At 40.0% G+C, this 23,504-nt stretch overlaps 1 protein-coding gene across 2 annotated transcripts in view; it reads right to left on the bottom strand.

Annotated features, from left to right (window-relative positions):
* Positions 1–1,464: 1,464 nt before the first annotated feature.
* vps18.S (VPS18, CORVET/HOPS core subunit S homeolog) overlaps positions 1,465–23,504 on the bottom strand; it is a 33,059-nt gene continuing 11,019 nt past the window's right edge. Inside the window, 5 exon segments of one of the 2 annotated variants that reach the window (NM_001092176.1) lie at positions 1,465–2,812; positions 5,812–7,667; positions 9,324–9,415; positions 11,244–11,385; positions 16,451–16,544. In NM_001092176.1, the coding sequence (NP_001085645.1) occupies positions 2,084–2,812; positions 5,812–7,667; positions 9,324–9,415; positions 11,244–11,385; positions 16,451–16,538 (2,907 nt within the window). In that variant the 5' untranslated portion in view covers positions 16,539–16,544 and the 3' untranslated portion in view covers positions 1,465–2,083. 2 annotated transcript variants of the gene reach the window in all.

The following is a 23,504-nucleotide window of genomic DNA, read 5'->3' as shown; positions in this document are numbered from 1 at the left end:
AGGTGCAAGGGTGACCGGAGCAGTAGAAAATACACAAGGCATATACATACAGGTCTTTAAAGGATAAGTAAACCTTTAAAATAAGTGAATGTAAAATTGATGAGGTTGCTATCCTAAGCACTTTTGCAATGTACATTCATTATTTATTATTTTCTCACTCCAAGATATTAAGGGATACATATACTGTTAATATGAATGAATTTTGTTACAACAGCGCCACCTGCTGGTCAGTTTCCGACCAGTCTGACCACCAAGTAGTCAAAGAAGTTGTCAGGAGAAAGAAAGAGGCTGCTCTCATGTTCTTCTACTTAGAAAAAAAAATTAAGCAGAAGAACATCAGAGCAGCCTCTTTCTTTCTCCTGACAACTTCCTTGACTACTTGGTGGTCAGACTGGTCGGAAACTGACCAGCAGGTGGCACTGTTGTAGTCTTATTAACAGTACATGTAACCCTTAATATCTTGGATTTAAAACAGAATAAATAATGAATGTTAATTACAAAAGTGCTTAGAATAGCACTCTCATCAATTTAACATTCACCTGTTTTAAAGGTTTACTTATCCTTTAACCCACTGGCTAAGGAGATCATAGTGGTGCTGGAATGACTATGCTGGATGAGGACATTTGATCAACTGCAACTTTATATACAGAAAATAAACAGATGCAACAACTGATATGAATCATGAACATGAACTGGATACATGTCAGGAAAAACAAGAGATTGAGAAATTAAAGACATGCCCATTCTTGGTGGCAGAATTCAGAAGTCTGGATCATTTCTGCAACTTCTGCCCCATTGATTGTCCATATTCCCAATGATGTTTGCCTAGTGGCAAGATTTCCTTTCATACTTTCTATAGAGCTCCATTCTATCACACTTTTAAGGCAAATATCCCCCCTGGATGCTCACCTAAAACTTTCTTAAAGGGGACTCATCACCCAAAAAAAAATGATTCCAAATCCTATTTTATCGTGTTAGTCAATCAATATGAACTTTAATTACACTATATCAATTATTTGAATCTTGTTTCCTTCAGTCTGGGAGTTCATAATTATAGCAAGCAGGCAGGAGCCATTTTGTGGACACTGTTATTAAGACAAGCCTTGTATCATCTCAGAATCTTGTTTGTGCACCAGAATGGGGGGACCTGATGTCCATCCGCATGTCCTGGTTACACAATTAAATGGTTAAAAGAACTGGGGGAATGTGGGGAGAGCAGGGAAATCTAGGAAGTGCTGAATAGAAAGTGAAAGTAATTGCCTGCCCCGCCTCTATGCCTAAGGCATAGAGGAGGGGCAAACTATTTGATTGACAGATGAGAAATTGGATTTCACGTTTAATTGGAAAAGGACTTTTATTATACAGCTTTTTATGTCTGGGTGACAGGTCCCCTTTAATGAACTTTTATATTATTAGCAAATGTAGTGGGTTTGCTCCCATAGCATCCAGCAAACAAGATGAATGTTACCTGCAGAAGGAAACTTTATTACCTCGACATCTTTTCCTTACATCTCTGTACAGTCCGGTCACTAGGCACACACCATGCTAGCTCCTTTTAAAAGCATTATAGGCCTCAAAGGCTACAAAAGGAAGAGGGTAATGGAAAGAAGAGACAAAAATTAAATTTTAATGTATGGCAGAATATACAAGCAGCCAGTAACATGCTTATGAAAGTGCACTTGATTTTTCCATTAGACAAATAAAATGGAAGTTTGGAGGTGATTTATTTCAGGCAACCTCACAATTCAGAAATAACAGACCTAGGGAATGAGAAAGAAAGGGGGCAATTCTCAAGGGTAAGTTGCAACATACTGTCTCGAAAAAAAAAACAACTAAAAATGCAATGGTGTTTCAGAGAAAGCATCTGATCTGATATTTGGAGTAACATCTGCAGCTGATAAAGTCATCCCCATTCATGCTCTGAACAGTGATTGATTCACAGACAGAATAATCACTAGTGATTCAGTGAAAGAAAACATTCGAGACAAAGGCTACACAAGCAGTGCATGACAAATCGTACAAGTCTTTCATTCATCAACCACTGTAAAATGATTAATGGTCATTAAGGGTTATTAATGTAAACCTAGAGCCAGGAAAGCATCTCCTCCTTGTATTTCTGCGGATCAATGAACGGCTTGTCAATGGAGCGAATCATGAGTTCACCACAATAGGCGCATTCGGCTGCCACAATGTCGTCGATATCCGCCTTGATTTGTTCGCGGCTTTGCTGGATTTTGGCCAGATTTATAGTGTCCTCCTCCTTGGCCTGAGAGCGGCTCTTCGGAGGTTGCACGGCTGCTGCCAGCTTCTGCTGAAGGTCTTCCAGTTTAACCTGTCTGTACGCCGGCAGGTTGGGGACAACGACCTGCATGAGGCAGTCGTAGTGAAACATGTGACCACAAAGGAATAGATAGAAGGGGCGGTTGAGGAGCGGAAAGTCACAGAATGTGCACTTGTCTTGTGGATCCACCAGACCGTACTTGTTTCTCATTTCTTGCATGTCCTCTCGTATACGTTTGGCACTCAGGGTGGCATCTTCCATCTCCCTCTTCAGCTCCTCGATGTGTTTGTTGTAGTCTTCGAGGGAGTTGCAAATGGCCTCCTTGAAGTGGTCAATGGTTACAAAGTCAGGAAAGAATGGCAAGATATCCTCAATTTTCAGTAGGTGGCAGCTGGATAAGCAGGCCATGGCTTTTTTTACATCCTTCTCCTCCTGAACCACATGGCGAGCAATCTTCAGCCACAACTTCTTCTGAAGCTCCTCATCATCCACTGGTAAATCTGCACAAGACTTTGCCAGATCCACATCCACCTGAGAGTTTTAAAGAAAAAAAAACAAGAAGGAGTAATCTCCAATAGTGTTTACGTCTCGAGAAAAATAGAATATGCATCACATACACCATTAAAAAAACCAAACAACTGTCATATTACACAGGCCAAGAGGAGCTTTTCTAAAAGTTCCCTCCTATTTGCAATTCTCATCATATAAAATACCCCATTTACCTTCCTCACCAGTGCTCAAAGGGATTCTGTCATGATTTTGATGATGCAGTTTTTATTTCTAAATTAAATAATTCACTGCAAATAATTCACTCAACAATATAACATTTAGGGGCACATTTACAAAGCTCGAGTGAAGGATTCGAATTAAAAAAACTTCGAATTTCGAAGTGTTTTTTGGGCTACTTCGACCATCGAATGGGCTACTTCGACCTTCGACTACGACTACGAATCGAACGATTCGAACTAAAAATCGTTCGACTATTCGACCATTCGATAATCGAAGTACTGTCTCTTTAAGAAAAACTTCGACCCCCTACTTCGGCAGCTAAAAGCTACCGAAGTCAATGTTAGCCTATGGGGAAGGTCCCCATAGGCTTGCCTGAGTTTTTTTGATCGAAGGATATTCCTTCGATCGTTGTATTAAAATCCTTCGAATCGTTCGATCGTAGGATTAGCGCTAAATCGTTCGACTTCGATATTCGAAGTCGAACGATTTTAGTTCCTAGTCGAATATCGAGGGTTAATTAACCCTCGATATTCGACCCTTAGTAAATCTGCCCCTTAATTCCTGAACCAGCAAGTGTATTATTTTTAGTTGTAATATTGGTGTGTAGGTGCATCTCAGGTCATTTTGCCTGGTCATGTGCTTTCAGAAAGAGCCAGCACTTTAGGATGGAACTGCTTTCTGGCAGGCTGTTGTTTCTCCTACTCAATGTAACTGAATGTGTCGCAGTGGGACCTGGATTTTACTATTGAGTGCTGTTCTTAGATCTACCAGGCAGCTATTATCTTGTGTTAGAGAGCTGCTATCTGGTTACCTTCCCATTTTTCTGTTGTTAAGCTGCTAGGGGGGGGGGAAGGGAGGGGGTGATATCACTCCAACTTGCAGTGCAGCAGTAAAGAGTGACAGAGCACAAGTCACATGACTGGGGGCAGCTGGGACAATATGTCTAGTAGGGGATGCACCGAATCCACTTTTTTGGATTCAGCCGAACCCCCAAATCCTTCACGAAAGATTCAGCCAAATACTGAACCCGAACCCTAATTTGCATATGCAAATCAGGAGTGGGAAGGGGGAAAATGTTTTACTTCCTTGTTTTCTGACAAAAAGTCACGCAATTTCCCTCCCCGTCCCTAATTTGCATATGCAAATTAAGATTCGGATTTGGTTCGGCCGGGCTGAAAAAGGCCGAATCCTGGATTCGGTGCATCCCTAATGTCTATTTGTCTTGTAAAAAAGGGGAATACATCTCCTAAAGCAGCTCATAGTTCACATGTGAACTGGTACAATAATAAAGGCAGTGTGTTGGGAGTTTCCTTAACTGAGAAGGATCTAGGGTTTTTTGTAAATAAGTTCTGGGCAGTGTCAGTCTATGGCAACTAAAGCAAATAAAGTTCTGTCTTGCATAAAAAAGGGCATTAACTCAAGGGATGAAAACATAATTATGCCCCTTTATAGGTCCCTGGTAAGGCCTCATCTGGAGTATGCAGTGAGTTTTGGACTCCAGTCCTTAAGAGGGATATAAATGAGCTGGAGAGAGTGCAGAGACCTGCAACTAAACCGGTTAGAGGGATGGAAGACTTAAATTATGAGGGTAGACTGTGATGGTTTGGATTGTTTTCTCGCGCTTGCGAAGGGACATGATTACACTTTACAAGTACATTAGAGGACATTATAGACAAATGGCAGGGGATCTTTTTACCCATAAAGTGGATCACCGTACCAGAGGCCTCCCCTACAGACTAGAAGAAAAGAACTTTCATTTGAAGCAACGTAGGGGGTTCTTCACAGTCAGGACAGTGAGGTTGTGGAATGCACTGCCGGGTGATGTTGTGATGCTGATTCAGTTAATGCCTTTAAGAGGGACTTGGATGATTTCTTGGACAGACATAATATCCAAGGCTATTGTGATACTAAATTCTATAGTTAGTGTATGAGTATATAGTTTATGCGAGTGTATGGAGAGGTGTGTGTATGGATGCTGGGTTTCATTTGGAGGGGTTGAACTTGATGGACTTTGGTCTTTTTTCAACCAGATATAACTATGAAATAACAAAAAAATAATAATGAGGGACAAATAATTTCAATAGCAATTACATTTACATATAATTTAAAAAAAACAGAACATTTGTTAAAATGTATATTAAAAAAAACTGCTGTACTTTAACTGCTACTACCAAGATTGTGCGTAAAAAATGACATTATTTCCTGAGCTCCAGGATATTCATCTCGGACCCTGGTGTATAATGCCGGTCTATTGGTACTATGGAAAGGCCCCCTTTATGTGATAATGAGGCAACCACGTTTTGAGAATATTCCTCTTTGTCAATTTGATAAAGAGCTCAGAAGATGCAAAACAATGTTGTGCATTTCTTCTTCTAAAGGCAATTTTAATTTTCTAAAATAAGGAAGAGAGATGTCCAACCGGACCTACAAAAAGTAGACATTGAGGAACAGGCCCCAGGAGTTATGAGTGCACTGGCTTTTAAGAATTAACGTGGCAAATCATTGGTTCTCAATTAAATATCCACTAGTTCGTACAAGTTCAGGTCGGATCTCTTTGCCTATTTTAGTTTCATGCAAAGGTTATTGAATCTATATTTTGCTAGCAGTAATGGCTGTGCCGTATAAGGCATTTCTATTTGATTTCACTAATGGGACCCCGAGAGTAGCCTCCTTAAATGGCAGATCAGCAAGAAAGCTGCATGCAGTTTAAGGAAAATGTGTCTTGACTGCATAGAGTTTGGGCCTGGGGTTTATGATCAGTTGGGAATGTACAAATGCCCTGTTACACAAAGCTGAATTACCTTTAAAGCCAAGTCCACTGCCTCCTCGTACAGCTCCATAACTTTGTAGACATGGACACAGGCCCGGTGATGCCCGTGTTCTGCACAGAGACGTAGCGCATACTTCAGATCGTAGTGAATTCGGTTAGTGTTTGTTCCTGCTTTTTCCAGGTAAGAAAGAAGTGAATCGGATCGGAACTGGGCATAAAGAGAAAGCAAGTAGTTGTGGATGGCTTGTTCGGTTTCCTTCATCTTATAAACACAATATTCCATGTATCTTATTGCCTCGTTGATCTGAGTGCCTGCACTCTGACTGTAATTAACCAGAGCAGGAATGAGGTTCTTGGGATCCAGTTTTTTGCCCATCGAGATCCAGGCATCTACAACCTTGGTTGGAATGTGCTGCATCAGGACTGGGGAGAATTTATAAAACAGTTTCTCATCTTTGTACTTTGATAGGACGTTGAGGGCTTCGTTATAGTCATCATGCTGACAATGATGGGCAACCACTCTTTCGTAATCTTGCATTAAAACGGCAAAATACACCATGTGATCTGTATCTCCATGACTGGCTAAGAGATCATGTATTGAAGCCCGGTTGTTGAAGAGGCATTCTTTGTTCTTTGGGCTGTTCAGAAATGACTTAAAATCATCACGGGCCTTCAAATAAAGGCTTCTCTTTGATGCGTCGCTTTCTAGAATACCGAGGTGATTTAAATAGAGCTCAGTCAGCCATGTTGTTAGCAAAGTGACTTGAATTTTCTCTGAAGATTTCAAGTTGGACAGTTTCTTCTGCAGATACTCCATAAGTGCTTCTTCTTGTTTGGCTTCAATGAATTTAAGAGCTACTTCTTCAAAGTATTTTTGCGTGAGGGCATAACACTTGGCACTTTCTATATACTTCTTGCTCTGGAAGCAGTGCTCAGCCTCATTAGCTAGCACAGTGTCCATGCATTCAGGCCGATCCCTGCAGAATTCCTTTGCCAAGTCAAATTTGCCCATGCTCATATACATCTTCCAAACATCTCTCGGCTCTCGCTCCACATGGTATCGAAATACTGCCCTCTCTGTATGAATCCATATCTGACCTATATTGGGATCTTTTAACATCTTTTTCAATGGCCCAAACTTTTCTGTAAAAATATCTTCAAAAACCACTTGGCCATTAAGGATGCAAATTGCCTTTATCCTATCAGGAAGCAGAAGCAGAAAATGGAACTGAGTGAGCACAATAGACATAGGCTTTTCAGCACTGGATGGATACTCCCAGACCTGCACATCTGTTAGTATGGAGTCTGGGCGAGAGAAATCTAAGTTGCCATACAGGACTCCATTTCCCATCATCCAAGCAAAGGAACTGGGAATAGAACGAAGCTTCTGAGTATAAAAGGCAATCTCACTATAACCGAGAGTTCCTGGAAACTCCTGGATACTAGGAAGATCATCTACAGGCTGGTTAAAAAGAGGCGTAAACCCCTGTTGTTCAGTTCCCTCTGGTATTTTAGCAGCAAATTGGAATAGCCTTTTGGGAGTGGTTGCAATAACAGAAAACCTATTCTCATAACCTCGATTTATTTCCAGACAGCAAACTGGGGCAGGACCTGTCTCTTCCTCGAGTGTGTGAATGTTTCGGAAGTACTGGTCAGGGTTGGTGCTAAACAGGCCACCTTCACTGGCGGAAATATCTGCCTCAAATATCAGACCCTGAGCAGTCCCAACTAAAATCGGCCCAGTGCTTGTTTCATTGCCTAAAAGCTTGTTCCATCCAATGCTTTCAACCAAGTGGCCCCTCCAACGAGAAAGAACTCTCACTTTCTGAGCATTTCGATTCAGATAAAGGCATTCGCTGGTATTCAGAGCAATCAGGAGGTGAGACCCTATTAAAAAAAAAAAAAAAAAATCACATTTAAATGATTGTGTTTAATTCACGGTATATACCAATTTGCATTTTATTTACAGATAGAATGATATATTGGATACAATACAGACAAGAGAATATACCGTTTTAATGCCGAATAAAATTGGCCATACACATAAAGGCAGTTCTTTGCACAGTCCGTACACAAAGGGGCAGATTTATTAAGTAGGGATGCACCGAATCCAGGATTCGGCCTTTTTAAGCAGGATTCGACCAAATCCTTCTGCCTGGCCGAACTGTATCCTAAATTGCATATGTAAATTAGGGGTGGGGGAAATCACGTGACTTTGGTCACAAAACAAGGAAGTAAAAAATGGCTTCCCCTTCCCAACCCTAATTTGCATATGCAAATTAGGGTTCGGATTCGGTTCGGTATTCAGCTGAATCTTTCGCAAAGGATTCGGGGGGTTCGGCCGAGTGTAAAACAGTGGATTTGGTGCATCCCTATTATTAAGGAATGAATTGAAAATTCGACTTTTCTAATTTTTTTATGGTCAAAACTCTCAAATTCGAATTGTGAATTATCCAAACTCGATTTGCATTTTAATTTAAATTATTGATCATATTCTGGCCCTTTAAAAACTCAAAGTCGACTATTCGCCTGCTAAATCCTGCGGAGTTCATGTATATAGTGAATAAAGTACCCCCTGTTGTAAAATATAAGGATATTATAAGTTACCAAGGAGTTTCATGACCTGTTTTTATACAGGGCATGAAACTCCGAGGTTACTTCTAATATCCTTATATTTTGCAACAGGGGGTACTTTATTTATTATAATACACAAATTTCAGTGAGTCATGTGACAGAAATGTCAGAACTCACCGTTTATAACTGATGACATCAGAAATCACCGTTTATAAGGATATAATTTACAAGATATTCATGTCTTTTGTGTATTATAAGTCAATAAGAGAGGTCCAGGGACCAATTTGGACATGCTAGTAGCCGTCCTGACATTCAAGTTTTTTTTTTTTTTTTTTCAAGAAAAAACTCAAATCGAATTCAGTCGAATCTAATTCGCTCCGAGTTTTTGAGTTGTAAAATTAGTCAGAGTTTTAGACATTCGATTTTTTTTTATGAATAACCCCCCCAGTTGAATTGAGTAAATTCGAATTTAACAGAGTTTAAAAAACTCACATGAATTTGAAATTCGACCTTTAATAAATATGTCTCAAAAAGTGGTTGGCAAATATTAACCCATTCAAACTCTTTAATCCCAGTCTGACACGGCCACAAAAAATACATTCCTTTAGGCTGCCCACCGCCAGGCCTGGACTGGCAATCTGTTGGGTCTGGCAAATGCCAGAGGGGCTGCTATCAGGTGCCATAGAAAGTCAGTATTTAGAGGGCTGGTGGGGGATGTTTGGGCCTCAGTGTGGGCTGATTGGGCCTCTGTGTACCTGAAATGCCAGGGCCTATTTTAATTCTCAGTCCGGACCTGCCCACCGCAATTACATAACAACTGCAGTTCCTAAGGGTAAAGCTGTATGCTCTCAAGGCATTTCTCTATCTGCACGTCTATTCATTCACCCTTTCCAACACTGCAAAAAGATATTGGTTAGAACACAAGACAAAAATATGTTTGAAATGGAAACTAGCTGCATATTTCCCTACCTGTGGGATCCAAGAAAATCCTATGAACTTTGAAATCATCTTTTCGCCCTAGGTCCACTTGATTGGGCTGATCTGCTTTCATCAAATCAATTCTACAGGAATAAAAAAAGTTATTCATTTCTATCCTAAGATAATTCCAGGATTTGCTTTTTACAATAAGTACACACTTTACTAGGAAGTTATTTGTTTTAAAGGGGTTGTTCACCTTCAAATTAGCTTTTTGTGTGACAGAGACATTGCTATTCTCAGACAACTTGAAATTGGTTCTCATTTTTTTTTTTTTTTTGTTATTTAGCTTTTTGTTTAGCAGCTCTCCAGTTTGCCATTTCAGCAGCTATCTGATTGCTAGGGTCCAGTTAACCATAATAACCAGGCAGAATAGGAGAGAGTCTGAAAATAAATTTAAAAAAAAGTAACAATAACAGTAAAATTGTAAGCTCACAAAGAAATAGTTGTTTGGCTACTGGGGTCAGTGTCCCCCATTTAAAAGCTGGATAGCTGTAGAAGAGGAAGGCAAATAATTAATATATATATATATATATTGCTAGGAATAGGGAATTTTATAACACAATAAACGTTAACTTAAAGGTGAATAACCCTTTAAAATGAAAGCACAAAATCCAAAGACCAAAGAAAAGCACATCACTGTAGCGTTTATGACGTTTCACAGCATTTTTTACAAGCACACAATACTGCTCAACAAAATTCTAGGGCTATCAGTGGGGGACAGGGGTACTCCAGTCATGGGCCATAGGGAAGCCCAAAGGATGCAAAAGTATACTTTGTGAGTCAAAGGGTTTGTGGAGCAGAATTTGAACGTATCAGAGGTTAGGGTTTTGGCATTATAGGGCAGGGTCGAATAAACACAAGACTGTGACTATGGCTAAGCAGGGAATATTTCTTCATTGGGGACCCATTCTACTAGTTGTCAGAGCCAACCATCTAGGGGACCCCTAGAAAAGGAGTGCCCTGCTAACGCAGTAGTATGGGTTGCCATGAACAATGAAGGCAGTTCTGACTCTATATTTAACAAACAATATTCACAAAGGTCACCACTATATATTCTGTAATTCTTTTTTTTTTCATGCAGTTTCAGGTCCTCAAACACGAAAAAAGGAGATGGACTCAGTTTTGGTTCCTAAAATATGAGACTTAAAGGAATTGTTCAGGGTAAAAATAAAAACTGGGTAAATAGATTGTACTTGCAAAATAAAAAATGTTTAATAAATATATGTTTCTAATATAGCTAGTTAGCCAAAAATGTAATGTATAAATGCTGGACTGACTGGATGCGTAACATAACAGAACATTAGTTCCTGCTTTTCAGCTCTCTTGGTTTCCACTGATTACCAGGCAGTAACCAATCAGTGACTTGAAGGGAGGAGCAACATGGTCATAACTGCTGCTTTGAATCTGAGTTACATGCTAAGGATCAATTGCAAACTCACTGAACAGTTATGTCCCATGTGGCTCCCCTTCAAGTCGCTGACTAACTCAGAGTTAGAGAGCTGAAAAGCAGGAAGTAGTGTTCTGTTCTGTTCGACATCCAGTCACTCCAGCCTTTATATATTACATTTTTAGTTAACGAACTATATTAGAAACATGTTTTTATTTTGCACATACAATCCAGTTTTTAATTTTTACACTAAACTGTTCCTTTAAATGTAGCGACATGAAAGATTTCTGATTTAAGGTAAAACCACACAATAATTTTTAATCATTGCTCTTCTGATTTAGGATAAAACCACAAGATAATTTTTAACGATGGCTGACTTTCTTATACAGAACTGCACTACAAAAGTCCTTTTCTGCTGTGGGCTTCCCATTCTCTTGGTTGTTTGCATACCACCTTGAAACATTAAAAAGCTCATGTATCAGTCGGATTACACTGTGAATCAGAATATCAAATCAAAGATTTACCTAAGAATGGAGTCTTTTCCCAAGCTCATACATAGTTGATTGCTACACACAACCAGGCTGTTAATATTCTCTGGAGGGCTGAAATCAATCCTCTGCTTGTTAAATATGGGTGTTTCTTTCTCTAGACGAGCATTCACATAACCTGGAAATAATAAGTTATTCAAATTATAGTCTATTTTAAAAGAAAAAAAAAGGGTTTGTAAGAAAGATCAAATTACACTGAATCAGAAAACACATCCATAGCAAGTATGTATTTCTCATGATCTATGGTAACTCCCACTTATATGCATAAACACAAAACTGAATATCTCTTGTAGCAGCTGGTCCCCTCCAGAATGTAGGTAAATCTAAGCACTTAAAAGATGAGGAAATGGTTTATCAATTTCATAGGCACCTAATGAAAAACACCACGATCCCTATTGAGCAATGCTTTGCTGTGGCCCTGGGCTGTTCAAATGTGCGATTAATGAAAGATATTTTTTTCAGTATTATTTAGAATTTTACTCTACTATGCCTAAGTACCCACAAGTGACCCCTGAGAAAATCAAGAAAATAGCAGTGCAGTTCTCACTAAAATACAACTCCAGGTCGGTGCATTTTTCAAAAAGAGGAGCGCCGCCAGGTTACCGATTATAATCACTGGGGGGGGGGGGGGTGCCTAATGAACTGGCAATGGCTAGTGATTAACCCTTTCCTTCTCCTTTAAAAGAAGAAGGAAAGTCTTATCCGACCAAATGTTAGGCACCCCCAAGTGATTATATTTACTTACATAAAACCCCAGGCCTGTGCTCCTATCAGCAGAAAACTGCACCGGCCCGGGCTATTCCAGCGAGCACCACTGAGAGTGATTCTCTTCCAGCTTCTTCTATCTTCAAATTTCCTGGGGCAAACACATGCGCAGTAGAACGAAATAGTTTGCTTTTTTTGTTAAAGTTTGGCTTTTCGCTCGAATTTGTATGCGCAGCCACGAAAAGAAAGAAGAAGCCGGAAGAGGATCTCTCTGTGGTTCTCACTAGAATAACCCCGGGCAGGTGCAGTTTTCTGCTGATAGGAGCACAGACCCAGAGTGTCAGGTAAGTAAATACAGTGGTGTGAAAAACTATTTGCCCCCTTCCTGATTTCTTATTCTTTTGCATGTTTGTCACACAAAATGTTTCTTATCATCAAACACATTTAACTATTAGTCAAAGATAACACAAGTAAACACAAAATGCAGTTTTTAAATGAGGGTTTTTATTATTTAGGGAGAAAAGAAATCCAAACCTGTGTGAAAAAGTAATTGCCCCCTGAACCCAATAACTGGTTGGGCCACCAACTGCAATAACTGCAATCAAGTGTTTGCGATAACTTGCAACGAGTCTTTTACAGCGCTCTGGAGGAATTTTGGCCCACTCATCTTTGCAGAATTGTTGTAATTCAGCTTTATTTGAGGGTTTTCTAGCATGAACCGCCTTTTTAAGGTCATGCCACAACATCTCAATAGGATTCAGGTCAGGACTTTGACTAGGCCACTCCAAAGTCTTCATTTTGTTTTTCTTCAGCCATTCAGAGGTGGATTTGCTGGTGTGTTTTGGGTCATTGTCCTGCTGCAGCACCCAAGATCGCTTCAGCTTGAGTTGACGAACAGATGGCCGGACATTCTCCTTCAGGATTTTTTGGTAGACAGTAGAATTCATGGTTCCATCTATCACAGCAAGTCTTCCAGGTCCTGAAGCAGCAAAACAACCCCAGACCATCACACTACCACCACCATATTTTACTGTTGGTATGATGTTCTTTTTCTGAAATGCTGTGTTACTTTTACGCCAGATGTAACGGGACGCGCACCTTCCAAAAAGTTCAACTTTTGTCTCGTCGGTGCACAAGGTATTTTCCCAAAAGTCTTGGCAATCATTGAGATGTTTTTTAGCAAAATTGAGACGAGCCTTAATGTTCTTTTTGCTTAAAAGTGGTTTGCGCCTTGGAAATCTGCCATGCAGGCCGTTTTTGCCCAGTCTCTTTCTTATGGTGGAGTCGTGAACACTGACCTTAATTGAGGCAAGTGAGGCCTGCAGTTCTTTAGATGTTGTCCTGGGGTCTTTTGTGGCCTCTCGGATGAGTTGTCTCTGCGCTCTTGTGGTAATTTTGGTCGGCCGGCCACTCCTGGGAAGGTTCACCACTGTTCCATGTTTTTGCCATTTGTGGATAATGGCTCTCACTGTGGTTCGCTGGAGTCCCAAAGCTTTAGAAATGGCTTTATAACCTTTGAAATTGAACTCAGGTGTGATAAACCACAGTTAAGTTATTTTTTAACAAGGGGGCAATAACTTTTTCACACAGGCCCATGTAGATTTGGAGTTTTTTTCTCCCTTAATAAACGTAAACCTTCATTTAAAAACTGCATTTTGTGTTCAATTATGTTATCTTTGACTAATAGTTAACGGTTTTTGATGAGCAGAAACATTTAAGTGTGACAAACATGCAAAAGAATAAGAAATCAGGAAGGGGGCAAATAGTTTTTCACACCACTGTATCATCAAGTGGGATCTGACTTTCCTTCTCTTTTAAAGGAGACATTTTGTGTAAAAAATAAGAATGTACCAGTGTGTTATACTCTTTTAGATATAGAAGAATTGTGTTTAAAAAAAAAGTAGTGTTTCAGGCTGATTTGTTGAATATTTCTGCAAAAACCCTCATAATTCCTCCCTTCTCTTCCACTTCCTGCTCCCTGTATTCCCAGATTGTGCAGGGGAGCCGGCGGCTCTCAGCTCACTGCACTGTAGGACAGGAACCAATCAGCAGCTAGCAGGACCTGATAGGGAACTGAAGCATGTCTGTGCTTGTGTGACTGCAGGGCTGTGATTGGCTGTCCCTCTCCTTACTGTGCCTCTGGCAGGAACCGTTAGGACACACCCACCGAACATTTTAAACAGACAGGGACCAGAGAACATCTTTAGGGAGCTCCAATAAAGGGGCTAATTTTAAAAATAATGATAATTTTTAGCACCATGTAAAAGCAACACCATATATTCCTTATAATTGCCTACAAAATTAGAGTTTTTTCATTTATCCAATAAGTCTCCTTTAAAATATAGCAGTGAGCCAATGCAACATATTTCAATGTTTGATACATAAGGATGCAAACAGCTGTATATATACAATTATATGCCAATATATTTTACTGAAGATTTATAGCAACTTGACAGTTATTTTACGAACATTGCCATCCAACAGTTTCCACAATGAATCACTACAGAACACATGGGCCAATGAATCACTACAAACACATCCAAAGCCCAGATTAAAATCATGTGCTTATGATTGCGAGTGGAGCTCTTGAATAGTATGGGAACCATAAACGTCTCTGGGTGGGCTGGATTTGGCCCATGGGATTCCAGCTTGAAAATGCTAATTTAGGAAATACTGCTTGCTTATAAGGTCAACAGCCACAGGAGAGTAATCAACTGTGAAGTAATTAGGGATGCACCGAATCCAGGATTCGGTTCGGAATTTGCCCAGGATTTGGCCTTTTTCAGCAGGATTCTGATTTGCCCAAATCCTTGTGCCTGGCTGAACTGAATCAGAATCCTTATTTGCATATGCAAAACAAGGAAGTAAAAAATGTTTTCCCTTCCAAATTAGGATTCGGATTCGGTTCAGGGGTTCGGCCGAATCCAGAATAGTGGATTCTGCATCCGTAGTAGTAATGAAACCCTCCAAATTTACCGATACTACTGTCAACATAAAAAGGGTTTTCTTCTACAGATATGGAATCGATAAACCAAAGTCCTTGGGACCTGGGATTTTCTCATAATTTGAATCACCAAAAGTCTACTTTTGTATGACATCAAATGCACATCAGTCTGAGACTACATTATTGTTGCAGAATCTAAATATATTCCTGTTCAGCTGTCCCAGCGTAGGACTTCGTGAAGAAGGAACGATTCCCCACCCTTGCCCTCCTCTGGAATTTAAGGGGTGGTTCACCTTTAAGTTAACTTTAAGTATGTTATAGAATGGCTAATTCTAAGCAACTTTTGAATTGGTCTTCATTATTCATTCGTTTATATATTTTTTGTATTATTTGCCTTAATTTTCCGACTCTTTCCAGCTTTCAAATCCACCAAATCCACTATTTTGGATTCGGCCAAACCCCCGAATCCTTCGTGAAAAATTCAGACTAATACCAAACCGAATCCGAACTCTAATTTGTATATGCAAATTAGGGGTGGGAAAGGGAAAACATTTTTTACTTCCTTGTTTTGTTTCAAAAAGTCACGCGATTTCCCTCCACGCCAGTAATTTGCATATGCAAATTAGGATTCGGTTAGGCCAGGCAGAAGGATTCGGCCGAATCCGAATCCTGCTGAAAAAGGCCGAATCCCTATTTCAAATGGAGAGGCCTGAATAGAAAGAGGAGTAATAAAAATAAGCACTAACAGCACATTTGTAGCTTTAGAGAACATTTGTTTTTTAGATTGACCCCATCTAAAAAACAAATGTTCTATAAGGCTACAAATATATTGTTATTACTATTTTTTATTACTCTTTCTATTCAGGTCCTCTCCTTTTCATACTCCAGTTTCTTATTCAAATGAGTGCATGGTTGCTAGGGTAAACTGGTCTCTAGCAACCAGATGGCTGAAATTGCAAACTGGAGAGCTGCTGAATAACTCAAAAACCACAAATAATAAAAAAAAATGAAAACCAATTGCAAATTGTCTCGGAATATCAATCTCTACGTCATACTAAAAGTTCATTTAAAGGTGAACCACCGCTTTCAGGGAACAAAATTCAAGTTAGTAACAAAACTTGGATATCACTAGGGTTGCCACCTTTTCTGGAAGAAAATACAGGCCTTTCTATATATTATATATAATATATAGAAATATATAATATATATATTATATGCTGAAAGCTGCAGTTCAACTCTAATTTAAGATCCCATAGATCGATACAGACAGATAGAAAGACAGACAGACAGGTATATAATATTCTATACAAGGTCTATTGTACGAGTATCTACAGTTTATACTTCTGGTCGCCCCTGTGATACTTCTGGTCGCCCATGTGATGGCCTCTCTCTGCCCCGCACCCTTCTCACTAGCACTGACACTGGCCTCTGAACAGAGAGGAAAGTAAGCTGCATCCCTTCCCTCTGCCTTCCAGCCGCGTTCCTCTTTCTTCTATCAAGTCCCGTGCATGTGTATATTATCCTCGTTCCTCACCAGACAGCGGGATATCCGGGTTCCGGCCCTGGTTCGGGAAGCTAGCCTGGGACAAGTCATTCTCATACTGCTCTAAAATCGAAGCCATGGCAAGAACCTGGCCTGAGACTGAGAAGCTTTCAACCTGTCAGCTGCTACCCTACACTTCCGGTGTAACCCGCGTCACGTGATACCGCACAGCGCCCCGCTCGCTTCCGGTGCCTACACACGTGATGCTGTTATGGCTTGTGTCCTCGCAAAGGCACCAGGAAGTGGATTGTCGTGTAGTTATACGAGATGAGTCTCTTCAATAAGAAATAGAGAAGTCTCAGTTAATGAGTTTGGTGTCATGTTGGCAGAGTTGTCGATTGTGCTCGGGGTTGCCAGGTCTATTTGTCAAAATTCAGCTGTAAAATCAGCCCAGAACTAGCCAAGAGGCGCTTTAAATGTAGCCCCAAAATAGTACAATATGTGCAAGGAAACAAGGAAAAAAAAGTCTAAAACATAAATGAATATAAGTAAATATACACCTTTTTTACATTTCCACTATAGTTAGGGTTGCCACCTTTTCTGGAAAAGAATACCGGCCTTCCTATATGTTTATCTTTTTTCCCTATTAATAACATTGGGATCAGACATTATTTTTACCAGCCAGGCCTGTAAAATACCAGCCAGTTGGCAACCCTACCCCCACTCCTGTAACGCAGGGTTGCCAAGTCTAACTTTCAAAATCAGCTACAAAACCAGCCCAAAACTAGCCAAGAGGCACTTCAAAAGTAGCCCCAAAAATAGCACAATATGGGCAGTGAAAAAAAGTCTAAAATGAATATAAGTAAATATACGCCTTTTTCAAATTTCCACTACAGTTAGGGTTGCCACCTTTTCTGGAAAAAAATACCAGTCTTCCTATATATTTATCTTTTTTCCCTATTAATAACATTGGGATCAGCCAAAATTTTTACCGGCCAGGTGGCAACCCTAACTACAGTAGAACCCCCATTTTACAATTTTCAGGGGACCAGAAAAAAATGGTATAAAATTCAGGAAAATTTAAATCAGGGAAATGTAGTATGCATGATATATTGGTGGGTCCGCAAATCAACAATGGGGTTCTTATGTATTATGCAAATTTTTCCATGAAGCAAAATGGGACAGATTCACCCCTCACCAGGGGAGTAACTACAGAGTGGGGCCCAGGAGGAATAGGGGCCCCATAAGGCCCTTATACATTATACAATTTCAATCAATATAGTTATAACAGCTTAACCTCTAGATTTTTTGGTGGCCAGCAGATTTTTGCCCCAAAATTGTCTGAAAATTAGGAAAGTCACCAGAAAACCCATGAATGCTTAAGGGTAAGAACTCCACGGTGCGGCTCGAGCCGACACGTCATGCGAAGAAATGCATGTGACGTGTCGGATGCGTTTCGGCGCATGGCGACGAGTCGGCTCGAGCCGCACCGTAGAGTTCCACCCTTAGAGTGACAGGAAATTGGGGAACAGAGCTCAAAATCTAACTCCTGACTTTTACACAAATCAGTCCCATTGCATGCTGGGTATTGTAATTGACAAAAACTTCCATTACCCAACATGCCTTGGGAGGGGCATGCTTGGCACATTAGGGCAAGAAAAAACTTTGTACAAACCAGTCAAAGACCCGAAAAGTATCCCAAATCCGTACCTTGGCTAGTTTGTACTTTCAAAACCCGGCGGTACATTAAATTAGTAGCCCGATTTGGCACGAAAACCGCTAACCTGGCAACCCTGATTGTGTTGTATGGGGAAGCAGAGTCCCAGTTTATAAAGGGACAGTATATGCCTGCCCTGGCTTGCGCTTATCTTTCCATTTAAAGTTTTTAAAGGAGTGGTTCACCTTTAAGGTAACTATTATTATGTTATAGAATGGCCAATTCTAAGCAACTTTTCAATTGGTTTTCATTATTTGTTATAGTTATTTGGCTTTTTCTTGCAGCTTTCAAATGGGCGTCGCTTACTCCCTTTTAAAAAACAAATGGTCTGTAAAGCTATAGTGTTACTTTTTATTACCGATTCTTCTATTCAGCCCCTCTCCTATTCATATTCCAGTCTCTTATTCAAATGAATGCATGGTTGCTAGGGGAATTTGAACCCTAATAAGATTTAAGAGCTGCTAAATAACTTAAAAACAATCAATAATGAATTGTCTCAGAATATCACTCTCTATGTCATACTAAAAGTTATCTCAAAAGGTGAACAACCCCTTTAAAGATTTTTTTCTTGAGCTAAACAGAAACTGGTGTTTTTTAATGTTCTGCTTCGTGTAAGGTAGATAATTAGAATCCCAATGCTTATCATGATAAGCTTTTGTATAAGAAAATCTATGCATTTATTTACAGCCTAAATTCTGTTTATTTGGTCATGTTGATTAAAGGTATATATAAATAAAGTTTAGTGCCAAACCAGTGGCATGTTAGTGCAAACCTATGATGTACCTAGTGTGGTGTTTATATAAATGGCCTGTAAATGTCACTGTGCCCAGACTTATACTGTGCATACTTCCTGACAGCTTAAAAGTGAAAGTTACTGTTGTGTAATGCCTGCATGACTCTGCTAATAAAGCACTGTTATACTCTACTTATCCTCGGCTACCCAAAACATAACACCTAGATATTAATTGGCCCCACAGCATATTATTTTTCAGGCCCCCCAAACTGTCTAGAGGTTGAACTGTTTTACCAATATTTATTGAAATTGTATATGAATTCGGGCCTCACAGGAACCCTTTACATCCTGGGTCCCACTGCAGCCGCTGGGTCTGCTTCCTCTGTAGTTACACCCCTGGTGCAAACCAAGAAACAGTCCTCCACTTCATCCTGCTCTCTGTTTTGTCTGCACTCAGGGAAGCAGCATTTCAGGGTATTAATTGCAAATGCTGGCAGCTACGCTGTGGGCATCTCAATGTGGAGCGGTTTAAAAAGTAATACAGGTATGGTATGGTACCTGTTATCCAAAATGCTCAGGACCAGGGGTTTTAAGGATAAGGGGTATTTCAGTGATTTGGATCTCCATAGCTTAAAGGGATACTGTCATGGGAAAAAAAAAAAATTTCAAAATGAATCAGTTAATAGTGCTGCTCCAGTAGAATTCTGCACTGAAATACATTTCTCAAAAGAGCAAACAGATTTTTTTATATTCAATTTTGAAATCTAACATGGGGCTAGACATATTGTCAATTTCCCAGCTGCCCCAAGTCATGTGACTTGTGCTCTGATAAACTTCAATCACTCTTTACTGCTGTACTGCAAGTTGGAGTGATATCACCCCCCTCCCTTTTTCCCCCCAGCAGCCAAACAAAAGAACAATGGGAAACGAGATAACAGCTCCCTAACACAAGATAACAGCTGCCTGGTAGATCTAAGAACAGTAAAAACCCATGTCCCACTGAGATACATTCAGTTACATTGAGAAGGAAAACCAGCAGCCTGCCAGAAAGCATTTCTCTCCTAAAGTGCAGGCACAAGTCACATGACCAGGGGCAGCTGGGAAATTGACAAAATGTCTAGCCCCATATCAGATTTCAAAATTGAATATAAAAAAATCTGTTTGCTCTTTTGAGAAACGGATTCAGTGCAGAATTCTGCTGGAGTAGCACTATTAACTGATGCGTTTTGAAAAAAACATGTTTTCCGATGACAGGATCACTTTAAGTCTTGTGTTTTGTGTCCAAGGATTAATTATATCTTAGATATTAGAAGTACAAGATACTGTGTTATCAATACAGAGAAAAAGGAAATCATTTTTTGGAATTTGAATTAATAAAGTCAATGGGATATGAATGCGTAATTCAGAGCATTCTGTATAACAGGTTTCCAGATAACCGATTTCATACCTTTATTTCATATTTACATTGCCACTATAATGTGTAAAATTGGTTTGTAGAGTTTTGTAAATATATATCCCTTTGTCTTATGCGTTATTCTTCTAATGTTAATAAGTAGATCCTGAATTGTTTAGCCCAAATTTTACCCTTAAGGACACCAATCACCCAAAAGAATGCTTCCCCCACCTGAGGTGCAGGCTACTACAGCCCACACTCCAGTGGGGGGAAACAATAGTTAAAAAAAAGCCCCCTGTGAGCACTATTTTTTAGGCTTCACTTTGGACCAACCCTTTTGCACTTCCCCCAGGCAAGGGGGAGAAACTGCTCCGTTTGGGAACCTCTAATCTGTTCAGATGGGCATGGCTGACATAGAAATTATAGCAACTTCATGGCTCCATATGGCTGCAGTGAGTCAGGTAGAATCCTATCTGAATTTGAGCTGATTCGGGGTAATTTCACCTGAAAATAATATTCCTAAAATCTGTTACAATTGAATAGACAGCTGCAGAATTTCACTCTGAAGGATTGTGTCAAGCTCCAATCTCAATAAAAGGGCAAATGAATTAAAACAAATAAATTGTCTTTCTGATCACCTCTTTATCCGCTCATGAAATCTTCAGATGGTAATGGGCTTGTATGCTTCAATGCTTTAAAACAGCAGGTGGTGCTATATTTCATGCCACGCACTAATACTTGTCATACAGTCCTATCAGTTTCTGACCAAATGTGTGATCATCTGTGCAGATATGGCTTAAAAGGATTGTTGTGGTTGAAAATCTTCTTGTGGACCTTTAGCTCTCTGGTCACCAAAAGATATGACAATCTGATGTATGGGTCTATGACTAAAGTCCTTAGTTTTGTATCACTAAGGTAATAGGATATTAACGGCATTAACAATGTGTTCCCACCAAGCAGTATGACACTGAGGTGCCTGGAAACACATTCAAAATAGATTTTCCCATGCATCGTAACAGCAGTGTTCTGCTCTTTGAAAACATTTAACCTTGGGAATCATATTATTCCCATGCATAACTCCGGTAATGCAATAAATAATAAAGGCTACATGTCATGTACTTAATATTATAGGAAAAAACACAGATTGTTTATCTAAGAAAGGAATGAAAAGTCATTAAGTTGATTAACATTTACTGTTTTATCCCTTTATTATTCACATGTAACGAAAATCCTTAAACTGTTCTCTCTCTTTCCAGCAGGTGTCACCAAACTGTCAGTGATTTATAGGAAAGACACAGGGCTTGTTATACAGTTATGGCAAGTGGTTTCCACATGAGAACAATTACATAGTTTTCTTGATTCTGTGATTTATTATATAAAAATATATATATTTTTGCATGCTCTAAGACAGTAATCCCCAACCAGTAGCTCATGAGCAACATGTTGCTCGCCAATCCCTTGGATGTTGCTCCCAGTGGCCTCAAAGCAAGAGCTTATATTTTAATTACTTGCTTGAAGGCAAGTTTTTATTATGTATTTACTATGTAAAAACCAGGTGTATTGCCAAACTGACCCTCCGCCACATAGGAAATCACAGCCCTTATTTGGCACCCCAACGACAATTTTCATGCTTGTGTTGCTCCCCAACTCCTTTTACATCTGAATGTTGCTCACGGGTGAAAAAGGTTGGGGACCCCTGCTCTAAGCACACATACAAAGAGAAGAGGCCTTATTAACTGCGGGTCTTTGTTTATCCATATTAGTGGAAAAGCATATGACTGCTCCAGTGAGTTAAATTCATCAACAGACTCCTATAAAGAGTGCTCTCCAGTGGTCAAATTATCATGAACAATAGCAGAATGCTTCCATGGCCTTACCAAGCAACACCTTTTGGATGAAGTAGTCCTTTGAATGTGAGCAGCAGCCTCAAGAATTCATTCAATGTGCACTTTATAGAGTAGTGATCCCCAACCAGTAGCTCGTGAGTAACATGTTGCTCCCCAACCCCTTGGATGTTGCTCTCAGTGGCTTCAAAGCAGGTATTTATTTTTGAATTCCAGGCTTGGAGGAAACTTTTGGTTGAATAAAAAACAGTTGTATTGCCAAACAGAGCCTCTTGTAGGCTGCCAGTTCACATATAGGCAATCATTAGCATCCTCGGGAACTATTTTCATGCTTATGTTGCTCCCAAACCCTTCTTATATTTGAATGTGGCTCACAGGTGGAAAAGGTTGGGGATTCCTGGTATAGAGCAATTTGATTGGGCAGTTTGGGTTACTCCAGTCATATTTCCTGAACATTACTCCAGGCCCAGACTGGTAATGTGTATAGTCTGGCAGATGCCAGGTAGACTGGCTCCTTAGGAGCAGCTTTATAAAAAGGTGAAATACTACTTGCCACAGTTTGAGTGAGGGGAATTTTAAGTTTTCTATTCATTTGTATGGAATTTTTGTGGGAATATTTATTAAGGCAATAACTCTCACTTTCACCCTTTGAAGCACATATACAAGTGAATGTAGAGCTGTAAAATTTCCCTCTGGTGAACTGTGCTGAGCTCTTTTTCACCTGGTAAATATGCCCTAAGGCTAATGCCACATTGGCCTGCTGAAATACGCAATGCGAGAAATAGCCTCTTGTCCTGCCTGCATTCTGAACCAGCCAGGGTGCAGGCAAATTCAGTGTATTTTGGCACAAGAATGCAAACTCTCATGTTTTGGCCCCAAAATCCACTATGTGTGCCTGCACTTGGGCCGACACAGTGGTTCTGGGTTCAGGCAGGACAGGAGGCTAATGCCAATGTAAGGGTGATTCTAGGCCTGTTTATTTCAGCAGGCTGATTTTCAGTCCCATGTGGCCTTAGAGTACTAGAAAGGCCATTGGAATATCAGTTTGTGCATAGTTTCAATGGGTCCACCTTGCAAACCAAATTGATCAAAGTTAAGTGTTCTGTTTGGGAAATCCAGCCTGCAGTGACTCATATTAGAGTGTGTGGGAAGTCATTAGTCATGTCACAGAGACCTTCCTCCCACTTTCCTCCATATTCACTCATCTGATCAATGAATCTACCAAATGTGTGTGCAAAGGAATGTCTCCAGGGCGCACACCTATTGGGGCACTTGCATTGAAAGCTGATGAGTTGATATTGTTTTTTCCATGACAAAGACACTACTTTGTGTCTGTATTTATGTATAATTTAAGTTATTGTCATATTTTGTTTGCCGCTATTGAGTAGTGGGGATCAAACCACAGGGATTTGCCTACA

This window comes from Xenopus laevis, chromosome 8S (assembly GCF_017654675.1).
Source record: "Xenopus laevis strain J_2021 chromosome 8S, Xenopus_laevis_v10.1, whole genome shotgun sequence".
In the NCBI taxonomy this organism is placed as follows: domain Eukaryota; kingdom Metazoa; phylum Chordata; class Amphibia; order Anura; family Pipidae; genus Xenopus; species Xenopus laevis.
The sequence above is the reverse complement of the archived record's forward strand: the minus strand, read 5'-3'. Positions and strand labels throughout refer to the sequence as shown.